The sequence below is a fragment of the Chiloscyllium punctatum genome, chromosome 23 (assembly GCF_047496795.1).
Source record: "Chiloscyllium punctatum isolate Juve2018m chromosome 23, sChiPun1.3, whole genome shotgun sequence".
Classification (NCBI taxonomy): domain Eukaryota; kingdom Metazoa; phylum Chordata; class Chondrichthyes; order Orectolobiformes; family Hemiscylliidae; genus Chiloscyllium; species Chiloscyllium punctatum.
Genome location: NC_092761.1, coordinates 70553232 through 70577945, shown reverse-complemented (window position 1 = coordinate 70577945; position 24714 = coordinate 70553232). Strand labels below are relative to the sequence as shown.

The window sequence follows — 24714 nt, the reverse complement described above, 5'->3', positions numbered from 1 at the left end:
TTGAGTGTAACTGTGTTTAAGTGAATTACCTTTCTTGAAGAAACCATCATTCATAAAATAATATGTGGAATCATTCCATTTTATGCTTCGTGATATCAACCATTCTAGAATGCATTGATTGATCTTCACACCATTTCACTGATTTGCTTGATGTGCAGTTTTCGCAGGTGAAATCTTCTATTCCTTAAGATGGAAAGCTTAGAGGTGAGAGAGGCACGTAATTAGATCATGTCATGGTGTATACATCCGGAATTAAGTCTAGGATGAGAAATTTATTGTCAGTTTTCCCATGTTGCCATCAGTTGAGGACATTGTGACCAATTAAATGCTACTTAAAGGCCTCAGCCTGCACTCATTGGCATCAATCCAGGTTGATTGGTCACCTTGGGTAAACAATTTTTTGGATTGGGGAGTGTTGGAGAGAGATTGAGATTCCCTCAAATAAAGGCAGTTAGTGTCTCGACGAGGAGCGACACTCTGCCCTTGCTTGTGATGTCACCCTGCCTTCCTTTCCCTCTGACCCCTCCAACTCGAGGAACTATCCTACACCGATAGATTGCACCTTTTTCCATGATCATCTGTGTTCCTGAGTGCTCTTCTGGCAGTAGCCACTGTCTCCCTTGTGGTGCTGCTGGTGCCTGACTAGCTGCCAACTCTGTCAGGATGAGGTTTCCACCTCTGACAATTAATTCCAAGTGAAGGCTACAAATGGCTTGACCAATCTCTGATTGACATTACATTTGGTGGGTCTTCCCTGGAAGAGACATCTCCATGGATGTAAGACCCCAGTCCTCTCAAAACTCCATTAATTTTGAGGGGTAGGATCCCCCCCCCACCCAGAGAAACTAGTAAACTAGTTTTGGTTTTATATCTCACAATCAAACAGATTTTCAACAATCATAGAAATTTTGTAATGGACTCTCAATGCAGTTTAGAAGATGCCGACTGTTTATGTATCAGGTTGTTCTTATCATCCCTTGTCTTAACTCAGTAGGCATGCAATGTATCATTGAAACAACCCAAATAAAACTGTAATTTGTAATTTGATGTTGATCTAGGCATCAATTTTATGTTACATTTGGCCACAGATAGGGATTAGCTCATAGATGACTACAAGCACCACAAGATTTCTCTGTTCCTCTTGAGTTTCCTAGTGTCCTACTGTTCATTGAATATGCCCTTACACTTTGGAAGAAGTAACAAGATATCACCTCATACAGAGTTATATCAGAGTTACATTTCATCTGCCCAATCCATTAATATCCTGTAACCTAAAACATTTTTTCCAGCTTTTTTCCATCCACCATTCTTTGTGTTACTTGCAGACTTACTGAGCATCACCCCACCTTCTCATCTACATTGTCACACACACGCAGCCTTTCTGTCCAACTTTCTGTCTCCTGCCAGGAAGCCAATTTCAGATCCAACTTGTCAAGTTAGCCTGGATCACATGCTCTTACCTTCTTTATCAGTCTCTCATGTTGGATCTTGTGAAAGGTTTTGCTGAAATTCATACAGACTACATTATCTACACTACCCTCGTTGAAACACCTGATACCTTTTTAAAAATTCAACAATCTTCAATTGTTATCTCCAATATGTGTAACACTGGCTGAAAGGTTGTACTAACAATGAATGGTATTTTTTGAAATTTCCTTCTGTAATGTTAGACAGTCAGTTTAGTATCTACCATGTGAGATTCCAATGTTTTTGAACAGAATAATGATCACAGCTTATGATGAGAAGCAAAGGCAAGATGATATAATTAAAGATTGTGTCTTCCATGTGTGGACAAATTCTCTTGGGCAAACATATTACGCTTGAGAATTTTTTTTGTTCTTAAATGCACTGCTACAACAGGACAAAACCTGAGTTGAAGGGGGGAAGATTTGCAGATAGTGTGTAGTTTTAGTTGGAGCAGATGGGAGAATAGGATCAGGTGGAGAAGTGGTTGAGGCTTGTTGTTTGCTTTGATATATGCTCCTGCAGTAGAATTGTCACCAAGGGAGCACATTGGAAGCAAACACCTTCAGCTGCAAGATTCAGCAACCAGCAGACAACAATCATTCAGGGCAAAACAATTGAGAGCACGATGATAAATTGCGAGAGTGTTTCTGAACGTAGGCCTACAAATTTGTGGGACTCCTTTTCAGAACTTTTATTTGTTGTGCAAAGTGGAATTTGCAAAGCAACTGTGTGTTTGCTTTCAGCATTTACCAGAAATGGAGCAGACTTTGGTGTGCACACATAAGAAGCAAGACTAAGGGGATACAGAGCTTGAATGATGCTCGTGAGAATAACTACTATTGCAAATCTCTGCAAATGAATGTATGTGAGTTAGCATCTTCTAATGTTTATGATGGATCATGTGCTTATCTATTTTTATCATTGCAAACCATTAATCTTTGCTGATTGTTTAGTGGTGTCTTTGAAGATTTTGCAGTTTATAGTTTGGATGACTTCTGCTACTTTCTCTCACCCAATTATAAATTAGTTGCAACAGATAAGGAAACCATTTGGTCCATTGTGTTTGTGCTGGCTAACTAGTCCAACCCATTTGTCCCCTGTAGCCCTGTAAATGCTTTTATTCCAATTTGGGTGCTTAACCCAATCCCTTTGAAAGTCCATTGTATCTACCTTCATCACACTGTCAGGAAGTGCCTTCCAAAACCTAATCACTTGTTGTGTAAGAATATTTTCTTTTTGTTCTTTTGTTTGTGTTGGCGTTTCTTTCAAATTGGTGTCCTGGTTCTGCACTATTCCATCAAAAGGAACATCTTCCTCCATCTACTTTGTCCAGACACCTCTTCTTTCAAATTTCACAATTCTGTGCATTATCCTTCATCTGCCATGTGTCTGCCAATTCTACGAGACTGTGTGTGTCCTCTTAAGTTTGTCACTATCCTCTTTACAGTTCACAATGCTCTTAAGTTTTGTGTCATCAGCAGATTTTAAAATTGTGCTGTATATGCCCAAGTCTATGTCCTTAATATGGATCATAAAAGGCTTTAATCCTAGTACCAATCCCTGGGAAACTGCTTATCTCTTATGTCATTCAGCAAATCGTATATCTGTTTTGCCACTATCCCTTTGCCGAGAAGACTGTTATGTGGTGTTTTATCAAATGCCTTCTGGAAGTCCATGTACACAACATCAACGGCATTACCTTTATCAAAAGATGCAATCAAATTAACCAAACCTATTTTGTCTTTTACAAGTCAGTGTCTGCTATCCTTAATAAATCTATGTTTTTTTCAAGATGTTATTAATTTTGTTCCAGATTTTTAATTCTGTAACTTTTTCCACTCCTGAAGTAAAACAATTATTATCGTACATCATCTTGAATAACTGTGTAATGTAGCAATGTTGGATGGAGGTGGGGACAGCAGTACTCACTCAATCTTTTTCCTATTCAGTAATTCAGGTGCTTTGAATTCATTTGAATTTGAATTCAGTATTAGATTCATGTGAGTTTTTGCTGGAAGCAAAGGTTTTAACCTATTCTATATCTTAAGTCAACATGAGTATATTTGCAGCCTGTTGGATTTTTTGATTGTGTGATCCTTTTCACAAGTTCATTGTTTACATGTAAGCAGAGAAAGAGACAAAACAACATAAATGGAGCTCAACATTAAAGGAATATTTATCAAGGGATACAAGGATCAAAGAATTTGAGGATCCTGAGAAGGGGAGGAGAGTAAGTGAAAAACTGCTTGTTTAGCACCATTGAACATTGGATATGCTTACAATGAAGTTTTTTTTCCCCCAAGTATAGTCACAGTTATAAGGTAGAAAATACAACAGCACCTTTGCACAAAACAAATCCCAGGATGATCAATTTGGAAACAACCAGATATGATGTTGTTTGAGGATTAATTATGAGATAGGACACTTGGGTAAACTCCCCAGTCTTCAAAATAGCAGAGAAACTAGGACAGGGAATTCCAGGATATAGAGGCAAGGTGGATAAAAGAATAGCAGCTTGTGAAGGGGAATTCTTGGAAAAAGAGTCATTATTGACTGACCAGAAGGTACTGAGGCCATGGACTGATGTAGAAGTGAAGTACTTGTGATGACAGACAGTTGATGCCGATTGAGCAGGGTAGGAAGGCAGGTCAAAACATTCTGTATGAATTCTCAATAATGTATGATGGAAATGATAGGTACGCAAACAGGATATAGGAAAAATTTAGTTGAAGCATTAAAAAAGTGGTGACGGGAAGATTTGTACTGTGAAGGTAAAAAAAAAGATTTTGTTGAGGAATGGACCTGAAAGAGGATGGAGACCTTAAACAATACACTAAGATCCTTTAATATTCAAGATATTATTCAGGGCGGCACAGTGGTTAGCACTGCTGCATCACAGCGCCAGAGACCCGGGTTCAATTCCCGCCTCAGGCGACTGACTGTGTGGAGTTTGCACGTTCTCCCCGTGTCTGCGTGGGTTTCCTCCGGGTGCTCCGGTTTCCTCCCACAGTCCAAAGATGTGCAGGTCAGGTGAATTGACCATGCTAAATTGCCCGTAGTGTTAGGTAAGGGGTAAATGTAGGGGTATGGGTGGGTTGCGCTTTGGCGGGGCGGTGTGGACTTGTTGGGCCGAAGGGCCTGTTTCCACACTGTAAGTAATTTAATCTAATCTAATCTAATATGTATACAGATTTGTAGCCGGTTGTCATAGGTGCGGATATGTTCGCCAAGTTGGGAAGATGATTTACAGATGTTTCATCCTCTTGTCCAGGTGACATCTTCAGTGCTTTGGAGCCTCCTGTGAAGTGCTGCTGTACTGTGTCTTTTGGAATTTATTTGGTCCTTTTCCTGCTGCTTCCTGTTGCCAGTTCTGGTTGTTCCTTGTAGTGGCCAGTATATTGGGTCTAGGTCTATATGCTTGTTGATGGAGTCTGTGGATGATCATAGGATAAGCCATGCAGAGCACAGCCAGAGAATGTCTGGAAGCATGGCAATTATCCATGGAGTCCATCAACAAGCACTAGACCTAGACCCAATATACCGGCCACGACAATAAACAACCGGAACTGGCAAGGGGAAACAGCAGGAATAGAACCAAGTAAATTTCAAAAGAGACAGTACAGCAGTGCTTCACAGGAGGATCCAAAGTACTGAAAATGTCACCCAGACGGGTTGAAAAATCTTCAAATCAACTTCCCAGCTCAGCAAACATACCACAACTATAACATCCCTTTATTGATTGCTCAGAAAAATCTGATTCTCTACAGTGTGGACACAGGCCCTTCGGCCCAACCAGTCCACACCGACCCTCCGAAGAGTAATCCCACCCAAACCCATTTCCCCCTGACTAATACACCTAACACTATGGGCAATTTAGCATGGCCAATTCACCTGACCTGCGCATCTTTGTGACTGTGGGAGGAAACCAGAGCACCCAGAGGAAACCCACGCAGACGTGGGGAGAATGTGCAAACTCCAAACAGACAGTTGCCCGAGGCTGGAGTTGAACCTGGGACCATGGTGCTGTGAGGCAGCAGTGCTAGCCACCGTGCTGCCATTGTTCAGCAGCTTTAGTTTTTAACCATTCATTATTTACGTAATATGAATATATTTTTGACCTTAGTTAAGTGCAGGTTATTGCAATGTCAGCTATTTCAATTGCATCTGCGTCTGGGTCAAGATAACAATTGCTACATCAACCTGAAGGACGGTCCGACAAGATTAGTTTGAAGGAGTACACAGTACAAAGCTTGGTCGTATTTTTCTTTATAAATTTATTTTCCATTCCATGTCAACTGTACAACATGAAACAAAGACAGAAGCTTTGTGCTATCTTGACAGTGTGACAGGTCTTGGCACGACTCACTTTGGTGCAGAGATATGATCCCATTGATGGTTGGTGTCCCATAATATATTGAGGCTTTTGTTCAGGTTTACTTTATGGGCTTTGGTGGCCAGTGAAAGCTGAAAAGCCTGAGAATTCACCACAGCCCAAAACGATGATCCAGGGATATTGAGCAGACTCATCTCCTCAGCGTTGATTTTATTGCACCCTGGCCTGCTCCAATTGTCAACATGGAAATGACATAGGGCTGTCCCAAGAGATGGCTATGGTATATCCTGACATGAAGTGAAAATTGGGAAGGCAAGTTGATCCTGTCGCATCTCCAATTCCTGGCAGCAAGCTTTTAGAACATTGGTGTCCTTGCCACAGAATGTTTACATGTTCTCAGAGCTCAACAGGTCAAATTGACGAAAGTTAAGGAAATAATATCTATTAAACATCCTTCAGTCACTATTTATATATTCAGTACTATTTGTATTCACAATTTTACTGTTACCTTAGTTCATATGTTTAGTTTATTCTTTCTCCACCTATTTTAAAATAGCTTTCCTGGAAGGCTATACCTCTGCAAATTCATTTGTCTCCTTGGCATCTGGAAGTGTCTGAGATTAGATGTCCTCTAATTTTTCGTTCACTCTGCCTCCTTGCCTTTCCTGGCTTAACAGAGATTGAGGAAAAGGAATACCTTTGCTAACCGAAAATTCGGTATTTAAAAATCGCTAATTGATCTCCTCTGGATTTTAGTTGAAGTAAGCCTATGTGTTATCAGTGACGTGTTTCTTTTTCAAGTTATTAAGTTTTACTTGACTCTGACAAATTTCAGCTGCTGTAGTTATTTCATTGCTTGCCAAAAGTTTTTTGGAAATTACAGGTTGGAACGAATACATTTTGAAGGATAACTTTATTTTAACTTCAATTCTGATTAAGGTAATGGCCACTTGTATGAAAGCATTGAACAAACTGTCACTAACTTGTTTTGAAAATATAAAATTTCACATCCATAAATACATTTTCTTTCAGTTATGTTGGTTCAGTCAACTACACTGTTTTTATTTTAATTCCATTACACAAAGGTTGTTGATTTACATACTAAATAGAATAATTTGATATTTATGATGACAGCACCCTCGGTACTCCTATTTTAAAAACGATAGACTAATCAATAGTACGGACAAATGTATCAACAGTGAACTCTTAGATCATGCATTTAGCTGAGAAAAATGCCCTGAAGTGCTTCACAGGAGTGCACTCTGACAACAGTTTACAAAGTTGTCTTGATCCATTCACTTTTTGACCTGTTTCTGGCCTATAGTTCCATTGGATATGTATTCACATCAACTGTAAGGGTCTTCCTTTGGGGTTTGGAGTAGATCCTGAGCATATAGTTGACAGTAGTTAATAGTATATAGATTTTGGCTTTCAGCATAGCATAGTTTATTCTAATCTCCTGTTTGATTTATTGTATTTTGCTGTTTTAAAAGTTATTTCAGTTAGAAAGATCTTGCATTTTACAAGATTATAACAAGATTACAAGATTGGTTTTCTAGACAAGACAGAATATTCTTCTGGAGATATCTTGCATGGTCTTGTCCTGAGTAAGTTGTGTAAGTGGATGTACGGTTTGAAAAAAAATTAAAACTTACTTACATATTTTTCATCTTAAAATCGTCTCATACAAGGAGAACTTTTTAAGTGAATACTTTATAAACCATTGTACTATTCCCACCCCCACCCTAAATGTTACTTTTGTTGGCAGGTTTGAATCACAACATTGGTATGTCAGCGGAGTGTACTGTCTCCTTGAACTGCACAGATATAGTGTGAATGTAACAATGTATATTCTATGATATGCTCACTAAACAATGCATAATTAGTTGTTTATCATTCATGTGAATATTTACAATAGATAAAACAAATCTTTATTCTTTTTAGGGGAGCACTGCTGGTTGAACTTGTGTGTGCATCCTGGTTATTGAGTCACTAATCTTCACTCTCTCATTCTGCTTACATCGAAAAGTATACTTTGTTAACATGAAAAATAATTGACACCATGATGTGGAAGAAGAATGGCATACCATGTAGATGTGGGATTAAGAGTTTGTCCATGCATCTGATGAAGGTTTGACAACTTGCAGTCTTGTTCGTTAACAACCACTGAATAATGTAAGCTGGTCCCATGTGGCAGAGACTAGAATTACATGCTACAATTGCTTATGCATGTTTTATCTTCAGCATTATCTAATATTACAGCTTCCCTGATGAGCATCGGTCTCTTCATCACACTGCTGCTGCTCATATCCCTCTGTGGATTTTGATTGCTTTTAATTTTTGTTTATCGTATCTATTGTATCAAAATGTGTCAGTAGACATTCAGACTGCTCCTAGCTTGCTACTGACAGTTACCAGCACTGGAGGGCTAAAGTACACTGAAGAAGTTCCAGCTACAGTACTTCAATATAATGAACAGCTATAAAAGACTACAATTTGCAAAATATTTCATTCAATATATGCTAAGTGTTGGATTGCACAAAACACATTATTTAAAGGAGCAACAAAAATAAGTAAACTAACCATACTGCATCTGATTTTACAATGTAAGTGGTTTCACAGTGACGGCAGCATTTGTGGTGCATGATTTGTGAGCATTTACTTTTCTTGTAAAAGACTCTTAGAACTGTGTTTTACAGTACAGTAAAGAAATTTTGCAAACTATAGCGATGACTGATATGCTACAGCTTCCTGCTGTACAGATCTCATCTTCAGGAAATGGCACTGTGGTCTGGTCAAGATCCTCAACTCCAACACTTCGCAGAAAGCGTTTCAAAATGAAACGTTGGAAGAATGTTCAGAGTGAGAAAGAACAAATGGTGAGCAACATTTACTGTGGCCCAATAACCAAAGAGTACCTACAGCTTCCTTCTATTGAGATTACCCCATCAAGTGACGAGGATACTCCTTGGTCTAACTGTTCCACGCCAAGTGCTTCTCCACGCCGCAAACGCTTCCTGCTGAAGAAATGGCTGAAGGTTCGTGAGAAAGGAGAAGCAAGTGAGACCAGGTAGATATTGAAAATAGTACTGAGAAATGAACGTTTTAATATAAAGTGTTGTAATGTAGATTTCATCATAAAAATGCTAACTCCAAAAAAAAAGCCCGGTTAACTGCGAGGACACATAGCAATCAGAATGCCTATCTACTTATGTAGTGATTACTAACTCTATCTTAAGTTAAAACAAAAGTAGACCCATGAGTTGAATACAGTCTATCATTTACTTGCTCTTACAAAGAAAATGCACTGAATTATGAAATGTGGCTTTGAGACCAAGTTACCAACACATTTCTAGTTTTTGATACCCAAATCTCCTCATTATTCACCTGCATGTGTTTATGTCCTTGCAAGCAATAATCCAAAGCATTTACAGTGATGATGTGAAAAGTATATATCACTCCCTAATTAAACTGTGAGTAGAATTTTGCAGGAAGGTTGTTGAAATTTACTACTAGAGACCACAACAAGCCTGAAAATGTTTGCAGTTAGAGAATGGAAATACCTGAGCAATGGAAACATTTTTACTTTACTTCTATTTTTCATACATATCTACTAATGACCATCCAGTTGCCCATAACCTCAGACTTACAATTAAGAGACAGAATATGTATTTGGAAAGGTGCAGGTTGGTTGGAGGGGTGGTTGCGATTGGGATTGATAAATTAGCAGATGAGGAGAGGGTTGAACAAGAAGACTGAAATATGTAAAAAAAAATTGAAAATCACACACTTCCATTTATTCATCATTGGTTCAATAACGTTGCTTTGCTCATTGCATCATTTTATGTGGATTAAGATAGCCTCTAATTTAGTGCTGTCTGACTTGCACCATTTATAAAAATAATAAATCCTGAAAATTTAAAGTGATGTTTGCACTGCACCATTTTCCATTTAAACTGCTTGGCTTAGATAAAAAACTTTCAGAGGTGCATCTGGTTTTGCACTGTCCATGTGGAAACATTTATTGTAATTACGAAAGCTGTTATCATGTTTTGGGCAGATGACTAATCAAAATGTTAAGTATAAAACTTATCAAACTACCCTTCATCCATATGAAATTAAGGTACACGTTAATTTTAGGAGCAAAATGATTTAATTTTCCTGCAAATTGTTTACAGAGCTTGGTCCATTATTCCATTATTGTTTAAATAACTGGCCGATTTCCATATTAACCTTTTATGACAGCAGCTGACTATTGTCTGATTTGGTCCCAATAGTCTTGACAAAAGAAAAAAATGAAGAATGTTAAAGTTTCTCTATTAGAGAGGTCAAGTGAACTAAAAAATGTTGTTTAATAAAGGTGAATTGTTTAGTGAGGAAAAGGTTGATTTGTTAAGATGATCTGTGAATTTAAGGCACTGTAAAATGCTATCAGAATTGTGATATCAGTACCATGATCTGGAGTACCATGTTCAGTTTGGGCATTGTATTTCAGAAGGCATATGCTGACCTTGAAGGAGATTAGAGTTAAATTTATTTATTTGAGTGACACGCAGGCTTAAAGGGTTATGTTCTGAAGAAAGGGTGTTTGCATTTTAGAGACCTACCAGCTTGTGTTCGATGGGTTTCAGAAGTTGGGGTTGTGTTTTATTTGATATGTTTAAATTAATAAAAATTATAAAGGAAACCATTTCTTCTGAAGGCATCTTAAAATTAGAGTCAGCTCATTCATGAGTGAAATAATTAATTGCTACTTAAATGAAAATCTGAATTTTTTTCCGGGCCAACATATCTCCAAAACACCAGTGAATGCTCGAGCAAATAAAATTGGCTAAAAGTATCAAAGGCATATAGATCAAGCCAGATCGGCCATAACCCAGCTAACAGAACAAGCTCCAAGAGCTTTGTTCATATTGTTCTTATTATAATAATTCCTGTACTTATATAATTCTTTGACAGGTTGATACAAATCTTTTGAAGTAAGAGTCAGAAAGCACTTTGATTTTGATAAGCGCTTTTCTACTTAGTATTGTGATTAAGATACCATGTTAAAAATAACTATAATTGTGCAGAACCTTTCAATAGGCTGCTTCAGAGCAGTCATATGTTTTCGAGAAAGGGTTGCTATTTGGGTTATGTACTGAATTTTTGTACTGTGACATGTCACATACAGTGTGTTTTACTGTTGTACCGTAGCCCTGATTTCAAAGTTATCTATTAAATTAATTTTGTTAAAGAACTGTGACTTGAGGAAAATTATTGAATTTTGGAGAAATAGGAAGCTAAACACATTCCAGCCAGAGTGATACACCAAAAATTCAGTGATGGAAAAGCAAATATATTGCAACAGAGGGTCAGAATTTCACAGGCATTCAAATCAATCTTTTTTTTTCATTTGTTACCCATAATTTCTACTTTCTTTCCTTTTTGTAATGTTCAATTACATAATAATTTGTTTTAGCCTTTTCTGGAACTTCAAGACTGAAAATATTTGGTAGGTTCCAGCATTTGTGCTAATTTTTTTTTAACACTGTTGTTCCAACTTTCCTCCATTTAGTTGAGTTTGGGGTCTGCCAAGGCCATTCAGCTCCTTACCACATTACAGCCTTGGTCCAAACATGGACAAAGAGCTGAACTACAAAGGTCAGTTGAGAGGGATTGCTGTTGATATAAGGGCAACATTTGACCAAACTCTCTGACATAGATTGGCAGTGGTGTAACATCTGCAAGATACAATGCAGTAATTCGCCAAAGCTCTTTTGACAGCACCTTCCAAATCTGCCACCTCTATAACTTCAAAGGACATGGGTAACAGTGACTTGGAGCATCACCATCTGCAAGTTTTCCTGCACCCCAACACCATCCTGACTTGGAATTACATCACTGTTCCTCCTGTAACTCCCTGCCTGACAGTGTTGTGAATATTGCGACTATGCTTCCCCTTTAAAAAGGTTATTTCACCCTTTTTTTCAAGAGGGGTCGTAAAGGCAGAGGTTCTGATGTGTCTGGAAATATCTACCTGAAAAGGCTTTAAAGTTTTTTTTAAACATTTGTACAATGAAAGGAGAGTGGCCAGTTCTCCCAGCTCAGGGTTATGTTTCTGGTTTGGTTTTATCCAGCAGTCTGGTTGAAGCTGCTGGTCAAAGAAAGCTGCTAGTTGGAAAAGTTTCCTGGATTCAACAGAGGTTTTCTGTCTGACATCTCTTCTGTAAGAATCTGTGTTTGATATTTAACTTTTTGTCAAGGGCATGTTGCAAGTATTTGGAACGGAATCATTAAGTTGCGATAGAGTCGATTGAATTTTCAGATAGGTTAAGTTATTCTAAATTTGGTTCTCTTTTGTTCATGTTTCATTCAGTAATCTGTAAATAAATTCTGTTTTGTTTACAACTGAGTGATTGGGCCAGCTGCAACACTCCTGGAATATCCACCTTACACCTGCTTAAAACAACTAGATGTTAGGCTCCAGACTACTTTCTTGAAATGTTTTGAGGGTGTCTGGCCTGGTCCATAACAGTATGCTCCTATTTCAAGAATTGCATTAGCTCAAGAAGACAGTTCACTACCACCCTCTTCATGGCAATTATGTGTGGGCAATATAAATTGACCTATCCAGCGAAGCCAATGTCGCATGAATAGTTCCTTTTAAAAGCCATCAGTTTAGAAGTACATCATTTGCTTAACCGGTAAAATAAAACATTTCAGAAAATATGAAGATGCTTGTCAGGAGTTTCTTCGCCTACAGTGTGAGGGTGGTAAAATCCTTATGGGGAGGCGAAGGCATGATGGTATTAGTGCTGGATTGTTAATTTAGAGACCTGGGTTCGAATCCTGTCATGGCAAATGATTAATGTGAATTAAAAAAAAATCTGGGTTTAAGAGTCCAATGATGACCATGAATCCATTGTCAATTGTTGGGGGAAAAAAAACCATGTGGCTCATTAATGTCCTTTGGGAAGGAATCTGCCATCTTTACCTGGTCTGGCCTAGATGTTAATCCAGATCCACAGCAATGTGGTTTACTGGTAACTGCTCTCCGGGCAATTAGCAATGGGCAATATCCAGCGATGCCCTCATCCTGTGAGTGACACGGAGCTTGTCGACAATGTTGACTGAATCCTGGACATTGGAGTGTGACTGGGAAAATTAACAAACAGTAAAATTCACAACTGGTCTTGGAGGAACTGTTTGGGTGAAGCTCACAGCACCGATGCAGATAAGTGTATTGTTTTTAAGTGTGACCTCCAGAAAGTCTGCAGCAGTGAGTAGAGTGGGTTCTTTCTTGATTATATGTTTTTTTTGAGATATGTCCCTTTACGAAACTTAAAATATAAGCCATAACTATTACTTTAACCTGGAGCAGTGTTTTGTAAAGAAGTAAGATGGTGTTATTTTCTGGGTCTGTAGATTATAAAGGAGCAAAAATGGCCTTTAGTAGAGTGATATGCGCTTCTTGTCAGATGTGGGAGTTTAAAGAGAGTTTAAGGGTTACTGCAGATTATATCTGCAATAAATGCTGTTGGTTGTGAATCTTATCAGATCAACTGGATCGGTTGAAGAGACAGGTAGAAGCAATGAGGAATTTGCAACAGCAACAGGATGTGATGGATGGCAGTTATAGGAAGGGGTTAAAGTCTCAGATACAGTCACAAAGATGGGGTAACCCCAAGAAAGGTAAGAGAGGTAGGCAGCTAGTGCAGGAGTCTTCTGTGGCTGTACCCATTTTAAACAAGTATGCTGTTTTGGAAAATGTAGGGGGTGATAGATTCTCAGGGGAACGTAGCATGAACAGCCAATGTTTCTGGTATTGAGACTGGCTCGAATGCAATGAGGGGTATGTCGGGTTCCAAGAGATCAATTGTGTTAGGGGACTCTCTAGTCTGAGGTACAGACAGACGTTTCTGTGGCCAGCAGCGAAAAATCTGAATAGTGTGTTGCTTTCCTGGTGCCAGGATCAAGGATGTCTCAGAGGGTGCAGAATGCTCTCAAGGGGGAGAGGGGCCAGCAAGAGGTAATTGTCCACATTGGAACCAATAATATAGGAAGGGAAAAGGTTGAGATTCTGAAAGGAGATTACAGAGAGTTAGGCAGGAATTTATCAAGGAGGTCCTCGAGATTAGTAATATCTGGAATACTCCTGGTGTTACGAGCTAGTGAGGGCAGGAATAGGAGGATAGAGCAGATGAATGCATGGCTGAGGAGCTGGTGTATGGGAGAAGGAGTCACATTTTTGGATAATTGGAATCACTTTTGGGGTCGAAGTGACCTGTACAAGAAGGGCGGTTTACACCTTAATTAGAAGGGGACTAATATACTGGCAGGGGGATTTGTTAGAGCTGCTTGGGAGGATTTAAACTAGTAAGTTTTGGGGGGAGGTGGGGGGAACCCAGGGAGATGGTGAAGAAAGAGATCAATCTGAGACTGGTACAGTTGAGAACAGAAGCGAGTCAAACAGTCAGGGACAAGGTAGGACTAATAAATTAAACTGCATTTATTTCAATGCAAGAGGCCGAACAGGGAAGGCAGATGAACTCAGGGCATGGTTAGGAACATGGGACTGGGATATCATAGCAATTACAGAGACATGGCTCAGGGATGGGTAGGACTGGCAGCTTAATGTTCCAGGATGTAAATGCTACAGGAAGGATAGAAAGGGAGGCAAGAGAGGAGGGGGAGTGGCATTTTTGACAAGGGGTAGCATTACAGCTGTGCTGAGGGAGGATATTCCTAGAAATACATCCAGGGAAGTTATTTGGGTAGAACTGAGAAATAAGTAAGGGATGATCACCTTATTGGGACTGTATTATAGGACCCCCCCAATAGTCAGAGGGAAATTGAGAAACAAACTTGTAAGGAGATCTCAGCTATCTGTAAGAATAATAGGGTGGTTACGGTAGGGGATTTTAACTTTCCAAACATCGACTGGGACTGCCATAGTGTTAAAGATTTAGATGGAGAGGACTTTGTTAAGTGTGTACAAGAAAATGTTTTGATTAAGTCTGCTGATGTACCTATTCGAGAAGGTGCAAAACTTGACCTACTCTTGGGAAATAAGGCAGGGCAGGTGACTGAGGTGTCAGTGGGGGAGCACTTTCAGGCCAGCAACATAATTTCATTAGATTTGAAATAGTGATAGAAAAGGATAGACCAGGTCTAAAAGTTTTAGTTCTAAATTGGTGATAGGCCAATTTTGATGGTATTAGGCAAGAACTTTCAAAAGCTGATTGGGGGCAGATGTTCGCAGGTGACAGCTGGAAAATGGGAGGCCTTCAGAAATGAGATAACGAGAATCCAGAGAATTTATATTTCTGTCAGGGTGAAAGGAAAGGCTGGAAGACTGAAGAAATTGGGGGTTTGGTTAAGAAAAAGAAGGAAGCATATGTAAGGTATAGGCAGAATAGATGGAGTGAATCCTTAGAAGAGTATAAAGGCAGTGGGAGTATACATAAGAGGGAAATCAAGAGTGCAAAAAGGGGACATTAGCTTTGGCAAATAGAATTAAGGAGAATCTAAAGGGTTTTTACAAATACGTTAAGTGGAAAAGGGTAACTAGGGAGAGCATAGGGCCCCTCAAAGATCAGCAAGGCGGCCTTTGTGTGGAGCCGCAGAAAATGGGGGACATACTAAACAAGTATTTTGCATCAGTATTTACTGTGGAAAAGGATATGCAAGATATAGAAAGTAGCGAAATAGATGGTGACACCTTGCAAAATGTCCATATTGCAGAGGAGGAAGTGCTGGATGTCTTGAAATGCATAAAGGTGGATAAATCCCCAGGACATGATCAGGTGTACCCTAGAACCCTGTGGGAAGCTAGGGAAGTGATGCTAGGCCTCTTGCTGAGATATTTGTATAATTGATAATCACAGGTGAGGTGTTGGAAGACTGGAGGTTGGCTAATGTGGTGCCACTCTTTAAGAAAGGTGGTAAGGGCAAGCCAGGGAACTATAGACCAGTGAGCCTGACGTCGGTGGTGGGCAAGTTGTTGGAGGGAATCCTGAGGGACAGGATGTACATGTATTTGGAAAGGCAAGGACTGATTAGGGATAGGCAACATGGCTTTGTGCGTGGGAAATCATGTCTCTCAAACTTGATTGAGTTTTTTGAAGAAGTAACAAAGAGGATTGATGAGGGCAGAGTGGTAGGTGTGATCTGTATGGACTTCAGTAAGGCGTACGACAAGGTTCCCCATGGGAGACTGGTTAGCAAGGTTAAATCTCATGGAAAACTGGGAGAACGAGCCATTTGGATACAAAACTGGCTTAAAGGTAGAAGACAGAGGGTGGTGGTGGAGGGTTGTTTTTCAGACTGGAGACCTGTGACCAGTGGAGTGCCACAAGGATCGGTGCTGGGTCCACTACTTTTTGTCATTTATATAACTGATTTGGATGCGAGCATAAGAGGTATAGTTAGTAAGTTTGCAGATGACACCAAAGCTGCAGGTGTAGTGGACAGCAAAGAGGGTTACCTCAGATTACAACAGGATCTGGACCAGATGGGCCAATGGGCTGAGAAGTGGCAGATTGAATTTAATTCAGATAAATGCGAGGTGCTGCATTTTGGGAAAGCAAATCTTCGCAAGACTTATACACTTAATGGTGATTCCTCCTCCTCCGCCTCCGCCGTATCTGCTCCCAGGAGGACCAGTTCCACCACAGAACACAACAGATGACCTCCTTCTTTAGAGACCGCAATTTTCCTTCCCACGTGGTTAAAGATGCTCTCCAATGCATCTCGTCCACATCCTGCACCTCCGCCCTCAGACCCACCCCTCCAACCGTAACAAGGACAGAACGCCCCTGGTGCTCACCTTCCATTCTACCAACCTTCGCATAAACCAAATCATCTGCCGACATTTCCGCCACCTCCAAAAAGACCCCACCACCAGGGATATATTTCCCTCCCCACCCCTTTCCGCCTTCCGCAAAGACCATTCCCTCCATGACTACCTGGTCAGGTCCACGCCCCCAACAACCCACCCTCCCATCCTGGCACTTTCCCCTGCCACCGCAGGAACTGTAAAACCTGCGCCCACACCTCCGTCACCTCTATCCAAGGCCCTAAAGGAGCCTTCCACATCCATCAAAGTTTTACCTGCACATCCACTAATATCATTTATTGTATCTGTTCCTCCCGATGCGGTCTCCTCTACATTGGGGAGACTGGGCGCCTCCTAGCAGAGCGCTTTAGGGAACATCTCCGGGACACCTGCACCAATCAACCACACCGCCCCGTGGCCCAACATTTCAACTCCCCCTCCCACTCTGCCGAGGACATGGAGGTCTTGGGCCTCCTTCACCACCGCTCCCTCACCACCAGGCGCCTGGAGGAAGAACGCCTCATCTTCTGCCTCGGAACACTTCAACCCCAGGGCATCAATGTGGACTTCAACAGTTTCCTCATTTCCCCTTCCCCCACCTCACCCTAGTTCCAAACTTCCAGCTCAGCACTGTCCCCATGACTTGTCCAGACTTGTCCTATCTTTTCCACCTATCCACTCCACCCTCTCCTCCCTGACCTATCACCTTCATCCCCTCCCCCACTCACCCATTGTACTCTATGCTACTTTCTCCCCACCCCCACTCTCTTCTAGCTTATCTCCACGCTTCAATCTTACTGCCTTTATTCCTGACCAAGGGCTTTTGCCCGAAACGTTGATTTCGCTGTTCCTGGATGCTGCCTGAACTGCTGTGCTCTTCCAGCACCACTAATCCAGAATCTGGTTTCCAGCATCTGCAGTCATTGTTTTTCCCTCTTATACACTTAATGCTAAGGTCCTAGAGAGTGTTGCTGAACAAAGTGACCTTGGAGTGCAAGTTCATAACTGACTGAAAGTGGAGTTGTAAGTAGATAGGACAGTGAAGAAGGCATTTTGTATGCTTTCTTTTATTGGTTAGAGTATTGAATACAGGAGTTGGGAGGCCATGTTGCAGCTGTATAGGACATTGGTTCAGCCACTGTTGCGATATTGCATGCGATTCTGGTCTCCTTCCTATCAGAAAGATGTTGTGAAGCTTGACAGGGTTCAGAAAAGATTTACAAGAATGTTGCCAGGATTGGATGATTTGAGCTTTGGGGATAGGCTGAACAGGCTGGGGCTGTTTTCCCTGGAGCGTCGGAGCCTGAGGGATGACCTTATAGAGGTTGACAAAATTATTATGGGCATGGATAGGATAAATAGACAAAGTCTTTTCCCTGTTGTGGGGGAGTCCGGAACTAGAGGGCAAAGTTTGAAGGTTAGAGGGCAAAGATATAAAAGGGACATAAGGGGCAACTTTTTCACGCAGAGGGTGATACGTGTGTGGAATGAGCTGCCAGAGGAAGTGATGGAGGCTGGTACAATTGCAACATTTAAAAGGCATTTGGATGTGTATATGAATAGGAAGGGTTTGGAGGAATATGCAGGGGTGCTGTCACATGGGACTAGATTTGGGTTGGGATATCTGGTCAGCATGGTCGGGTTGAACCGAAGGGTCTGTTTCCATGCTGTACATCTCTATGACTCTAAATTGCTCTTTCAGTTGTGATTATTCCATTTCCAGTTTGACCCAGTTATGTTTTACACCTTCCCATTTTTTCATTTCTGTTCTGAAGGGTTGGTTTCATGTTGTGAGTACGGGCTGCATTGGTACCTTACCTATGTAAGCATTCTTCATGTTTAATCGATATTTGCTGCAACAGAGTTTAATTTTAGGGTATCACAGAAGTATCTCCAGTACTCTTAATAAATTTCACTGAGCTACTGCACCATATCTATTTTATTCCTAACCACCTAAGCCCACTTAAACTCAGGGCACTGTGACCATTTGTAAAACTTTTGTTTTGTGTTTTCATGAGGAAGTTGCACCAAATGGTGGATTGACCTTGGTAACTCTGTACCTCTTTAGTTCATTTTCATTTGGCAACTGTGCCTCATTGCTTGGTTTAATGTATGTAGCATTGAAAATCAATCCATGCATCTATCTCATGACCAAGAGTCGAATCTTATAGGGCTCTGCACAACACTGGCTTTGTTCAGATTTCTGGCACGATCAATCCAGACATTGTAGGACTCTCTCACTGTAAGCCCACCTGCATGCTCAAAGCATCCCTGCCTTGGATTTTCTTGCTTTTTGTGTGCTTTGCACCATCATCCAAAGATATCAGGGTTATGTTATTCCTGTCTTGCCTTGGTGTTTATTGCAGACATAATGGAAAAAAAAATTGTCATGCTTGTCAGCAGGCCTCAGTCAAACCAAAGGGGAATGCCTTCGGTAAGGAGTCACAGGAAGAGTCACACTGCTCTAATACCAGTCCAGAGGTTTGTAAATGGTCAGTCATTCACTTAGAGCAATCAGAGTCATGATTCTCCCTATATAAGAGGTGAGGAGCTGAATATCAGGCAGCCAAGCATCTGACTTCAGTTTCTCTGCCCTCGTGGGCCTGTTTTCCTCCTGGGACTGGGAGAGAGGCATGTATACATGGTGGCATTCCTGTTATTTATGGTGTAAGTGGGAAGGTGTCCAGAGTGAGTGATTAGTTAGCACAGAGGACATTCAGGGTTCGTGGTGTTGGAAGTTGGGGTGGGTGATGGCTAGTGGAGAAGATGTTGCAGGCATTAATGAGGGCGGTACAGCTTGACCCTTGATTGGAAATGAATTTAATTCCAGAGATTTAATGTGTGGTTTCAGAGAGGTGGTGGCACTTATGCTGGCAGATCAGAGAAGGTCATTGACCTTTTTCCTACATTGCTGTGCATTCCTTCAGATTGGTGCGACTGTTTTAACCTGGTTGTGACTTTGGTACAGCTTAACATGTTCTGGTGCCATGACTTTTGCACCAAAGCAAATTGTTAACCCTGGGGGAAAAAGGCTGTATTTATTGTTTGGAAGTAGATTTCTGAAAGATTGTCTGCACATGATCACAGTTTAGCATTGTTTCTATAAATTGATTACTTTGCAGCAAAAGCGGTGTTCATTAGCTGCTTTCTATTTCTTATATTCAGTAATTAGAACATGTCATAAGATGATAACTGAAAAGTAAATCATTTCAGAATTCATGATTGACAACTTACTTCCAGTTATGTGCACCATTTTGTGATGAGGTAAGTGTTTTTAATTCCACAGGTTACAAGATAATAACAGCTTTGCTGTTATTTAGCTGGTACTTTGACACAGTGTGCTGCTAACTTTTCTTACTTCCAAATGCTGGCACTAGGTATACTGTAAATGTGAAAACAAAATAACTACTCCGATCTTTTAAAAGATTTTTATAGCTAATCATATGGTCCAACAAGTCGCAATACTGCAGTTTATATTGATAATGTAGTGCTGACAACAAAGAAAACAAAACACCAGAGAGTACCAGAAAAGATAGCGAGAGAGTGTTCTTTTATTATAGAACAAATTGGGGGTCATCTTTACATTTTGGACACATAGGCAGTTCTAGCTCAAGTTGCACTGAAAGCAACACCTGTTTTGAAATGTTTTTTTTCCCCTTGTCTAATACTGAATACAAAATTAGGCATGAATCAGCACTATCAGTGATTAAATATGTAATTTTAAAAAATATTCAAATATATTCCTTGATGCATTTAAGTTGTAGTTGGAAATTTGATTAAATGCAAATAAAAATGGATTTAACACAGAAAATAATGTAATTCCACCATCTCGAAATGTGACTTTAAATGACTGAAAGTGATTTTTTGAAATATTATAAAGCTATTTTTCTAATATTGGATTACAGCAGTCAGTTCCTTAGTAAATTTAAAGAAATGCTTGAAATATTTCAGAACATACTTCTTCATGTCCTTATGTTCAAAAGATCTAGAGTCATATTTGGAAGTTCTGAAAAACTTGTAAATTAGCACAGTTAGTAGCAAATCAAGTTCTTTGTTTGGAGCCTGCTTCTAGTGCTGTTTCTTAAAACTAGCATTATATATCACAAATACTCCAGTTGCATTAAATGTAATTTGTGTTTAACGTTCAGCAATTTTTGTGATCAGAGTGTAAATAATTACAATCTTATATATTACCATAAAAAGACCGTAAGAAGTTGGAAGAGGAGTAGACCAATCGGCCCCTCGAGCTTGCTCTGCCATTCAATAGGATCCAACATTCTTCACCTCCACTTTCTTGCCCTTTGCCTGTAACCCTCGAATCCTCTATTGATCAAGAATCTATCTCAGCCTTTTAAATGTACATAAGGACTCTACCTCCACCAGTCTCTGTGGCAAGGAGTTCTAAAGATTCATAACCCTCTGTGAGAAGAAATTCCTCCTCATGTCACTCTTAAATTGGATGCCCCTTTATTCTGCAACTATACCCTCAGGTCTGACTCTTAAGGAGAAACATCCTCTCAGCATTTACTCTGTCAAGTCGATATGTTTCAAGGAGATCAAATCGCATTCTTCTTAACTCCACTGAATATAGCCTCAACCTCTTTTAACTTTGATCAGATGCTAATCCCTCTGTACCAGGGATCAACCTAGTGAACCTTTTCTGACCTGACCCCCATGAAATGATATCTTTTCTTGTCTGGAATACTGCAGTACTTATTTATATATTAACATAATACTCACAACCAGCTCATCTCACTTTTCAGTGTAAATGAGGTCGTGTACAATTTTTTAAACATGCATCATTTGGTAATTGCTGATGATGGTTTTTCAGATCTGAAAGAAGCATAGAGGTCAAATTCTCCTTTAAGTAAATTTGAGATGGAATTAGGCTCCTGACAATGGTAATAATTAATGAAAAGAGAAAATTCTTCGTTGAGTATTACAAGAAAAATGCTGAGTACTTGAGTGAGAAAAACTGTACTGTTTCATCTGTTATAAGAACATAAGAATTTGACCTGGTTTGCCATTCATTAACATCATTTTTGATCTTTTCATGGACTCAGCTCCATTTATCTGCCCGCTCAGCATAACTCTTAATTCCTTTACTGTTCAAAAGTCTATCTATCTTTGCCTTAAAACCATTCAGCCATGTAACCTCAACTGCTTCAGTGGTAGGGAATTCTAAAGATTCATAACTTTTTATTGAAGAAGTTCTTCCTAAATCTGTTTCCCCTTATTTTGAGACTATGCCCCCGAGTCTTAGTTTCACTTGCCAGTGGAAACAACTTCCTTGTTTCTATCTTTTCTTTGCCCTTCATAAGTTTAAATATTTCCAAAAGATTGCTTTTCAGATCCGGTGTCTATAGTCCCAGTCTATTCATAGGCCAACCCTCTCAACTTCGGAATCAACCGATTGAATCTCCTGTGCACCCCCTCCAGTGTTAGTGCAATCTTTCTCAAGTAAGGAGACGACTGTACACAGTATTCCAGGTGTGGCCACGCCAGCACCTTATACAGATGGAGCATAACTTCCTTATTCTTCAACTCCATTCTTCTAGCAATGAAGGACTGTATTCCATTTGCCTTAATTACCTGCAGCACCCAGGTCCCTCTGCACAGCAGCATGCTGCAATTTTCTCTATTTCAATAATAGTCCATTTTGCTGTTATTCCTACCACAATGGGTGACACATTTGTCAACATTGTACTCCATCTGCCAGACCTTGCTATTTATATACCTCTGCAAACTTTCAGTGTCCACTGCACACTTTGCTCGACCACTCCTCTTAATGTCATCTACGAACTTTGACACACTACACCTGGTCCTTAACTAAATCATCTATGTAAATTGTGGTCCCAACACTAATCAGTAGCCACTAATCACCAACCGGAAAAATATCCATTTATTCACCATTCCTTGCTTTCTGTTAGTTAACCAATCTTCTGTCCATGCCAATATATTACTCGCAACACCGTATATCTATATATTGTGTAGCAGCCTTTTGTGCAGCACCTAGTCCAATGGTTCTGGAAGTCAAGATAAACAGAGTCAAATATCACCTGTGCCTAGAGGACTGTCAACCAGGTGAAAGATGCTCTTTGGTCTGCCTGAAACTTGTTGGTCTCCCAGAACAAAGAGTTGACCCTGACTGAGTGTTGCAGAATGGCATATTCCAAGATCCAGGTCTATGTGCTGAGGGATGTACTAAAGCTTGGGGCATCTACTGCCAGTGGAAAGTGGGGAAAGAGTACTGTCTGAAGTCTTCCTGCTGAAGGTAAATGGAGGGCTGTTCAGTTATATTTAATCTATGTAAATATTATGTAAATGTAAGAGAGGTCTTTGGTCTTTGGAAATTTTATAATATTCTGGAAATTAGATTCCCGTGTTCAAAGAGGCCCTTCAGCTCAACAAGTCCACACCAATCCTCCGAAGAGTAACCCACGCAGTCCCATTTCCTTCTGACTAATGCCCCTAACACTACAGGCAATTTAGCATGGCCAATTCACCTGACTTGCCCATCTTTGGACTGTGGGAGGAAACTGGAGCACCTGGAAGAAACCCACACAGACACGGGGAGTATGTGCAAACTCCACACAGACAGTCGCCTGAGGCTGGAATTGAACCTGGGACCCTGACGCTATGAGACAGCAGTGCCACAGGCAAAGTTTAATGTTTTGTTTAATTACTTGATATGCAATTGTACAAAATAGAACTTTTTTTTTAAACAATGTATATACACAGATTTTTTTATGAAGAACATCTACTTTTGAAATTAAAAAACACAATTGAAGTTGAAAACCTAGATGTGAGATGCAAAGCAATGTACTTAAAATCTAGCCCTCCCTCTTGGATTGGATTGGGCAAACCCATTTTCTGACCTCAGTTAAAGTCCAAAATGGTAGGTTTAGGTCAGGAAACAGATTTTTGAGGTCTTGCAACCTGCTTCCTCACCTAACTCATCTTTTTTATTAGGTTAAAACTCAGTTCCAATTTAGCTGATGCTATACAATGTTACCACGTCTCTAAGCCATTTACTGTCACGACTTTTCATGTTGCTTTTCATTCAGTATTGAATGTGCAGACATTTCCTCCAGTTGAAGATTGGGAAGAGACAAGTAAACACCTTAGTTCCCCAGCACAAACTGCCTTACCTAGGACCAATTCCATACCTCTTCCTGGTCATTGATATGGAACCAGGCTATGTTCTCATCCACTGTGTTTCACTTGACCCTGAACTGAGCTATTGACCTTGTATTCTCTTCACCAGGATTGCCCTTTACAATGTTTGTAACATTGTTTGTAATCTCCCTTGCCTGATCCCATCTGTTGCTGAAATCTTTGTTCAGGCTTTTGTTAACGTCCAGACTTGAATATTCTATGCACAATAAGTGACTTCTTATTTGACCTCTACACCCACTGCTGCAACCACCATGGAAATTTTAGCTTATCTATAAAAGGATCGTCATTTGTATTGTTTTTTCCTTTTACAAATTTGTGTTCAGTACATTGGCTCCTGGAGTAACAATACCTCACACTTAAAGTTTTTAACTCTGTTGAAATTTCTCCAGGTCCTTGATTCTTCCCATTCCTATTATTTCATCTGGTCCTGCTAAATTCACTCTCTTTCTGATTTTCTGATTATGTTCTCTTATGCAGCTTTTGCTACACCATTGGTAGCCATACCTTCTACTGTCCTGGTTGTAAACTCTGAAACTCCCCTCTCGAAACTTTCCTGCCCTCTCTTTTCTAAGATGCCCCTTAAAACCAACTTCTTTGAATAAGCTTTTTTCACTTGTTTTTAATATATATCTGTGATCGCCCACTGAAGGTAGTGTTGGGTCTTGTAACTATTACAATTAACTTGGGCACTTCAGAAGTTAGTTAAGAGTAAAACGTGATGGCGAAGGATTAAGGTCACTTGACTGATAAAGTGACAGTTTTTTTCCCGCAAAGGTATTAATGAAATACTTGTAAAGGTTTTCATGTTTTATGTCTTCCTTGTTTTGAAAATGCTAAATCAGGTTTCCTATCAGTTAGTACTAATCTTCCAATCCATGGATAGGGAAGAGTTTGGAATTATAAACAAAGTTCAGAA

General features: G+C 40.1%; 1 protein-coding gene across 8 annotated transcripts in view; it reads left to right on the top strand.

Moving 5' to 3' along the window:
* Positions 1–24714, top strand: part of gramd1ba (GRAM domain containing 1Ba) — a 607589-nt gene that overhangs the window by 213002 nt on the left and 369873 nt on the right. For 5 of the 8 annotated variants that reach the window (XM_072593150.1, XM_072593153.1, XM_072593152.1 and 2 more), the window contains one exon: positions 7745–8870. The exons of the other annotated variants lie outside the window; for them this stretch is intronic. In XM_072593150.1, the coding sequence (XP_072449251.1) occupies positions 8530–8870 (341 nt within the window). In that variant the 5' untranslated portion in view covers positions 7745–8529. The remainder of the gene's footprint in view (positions 1–7744; positions 8871–24714) is intronic. 8 annotated transcript variants of the gene reach the window in all.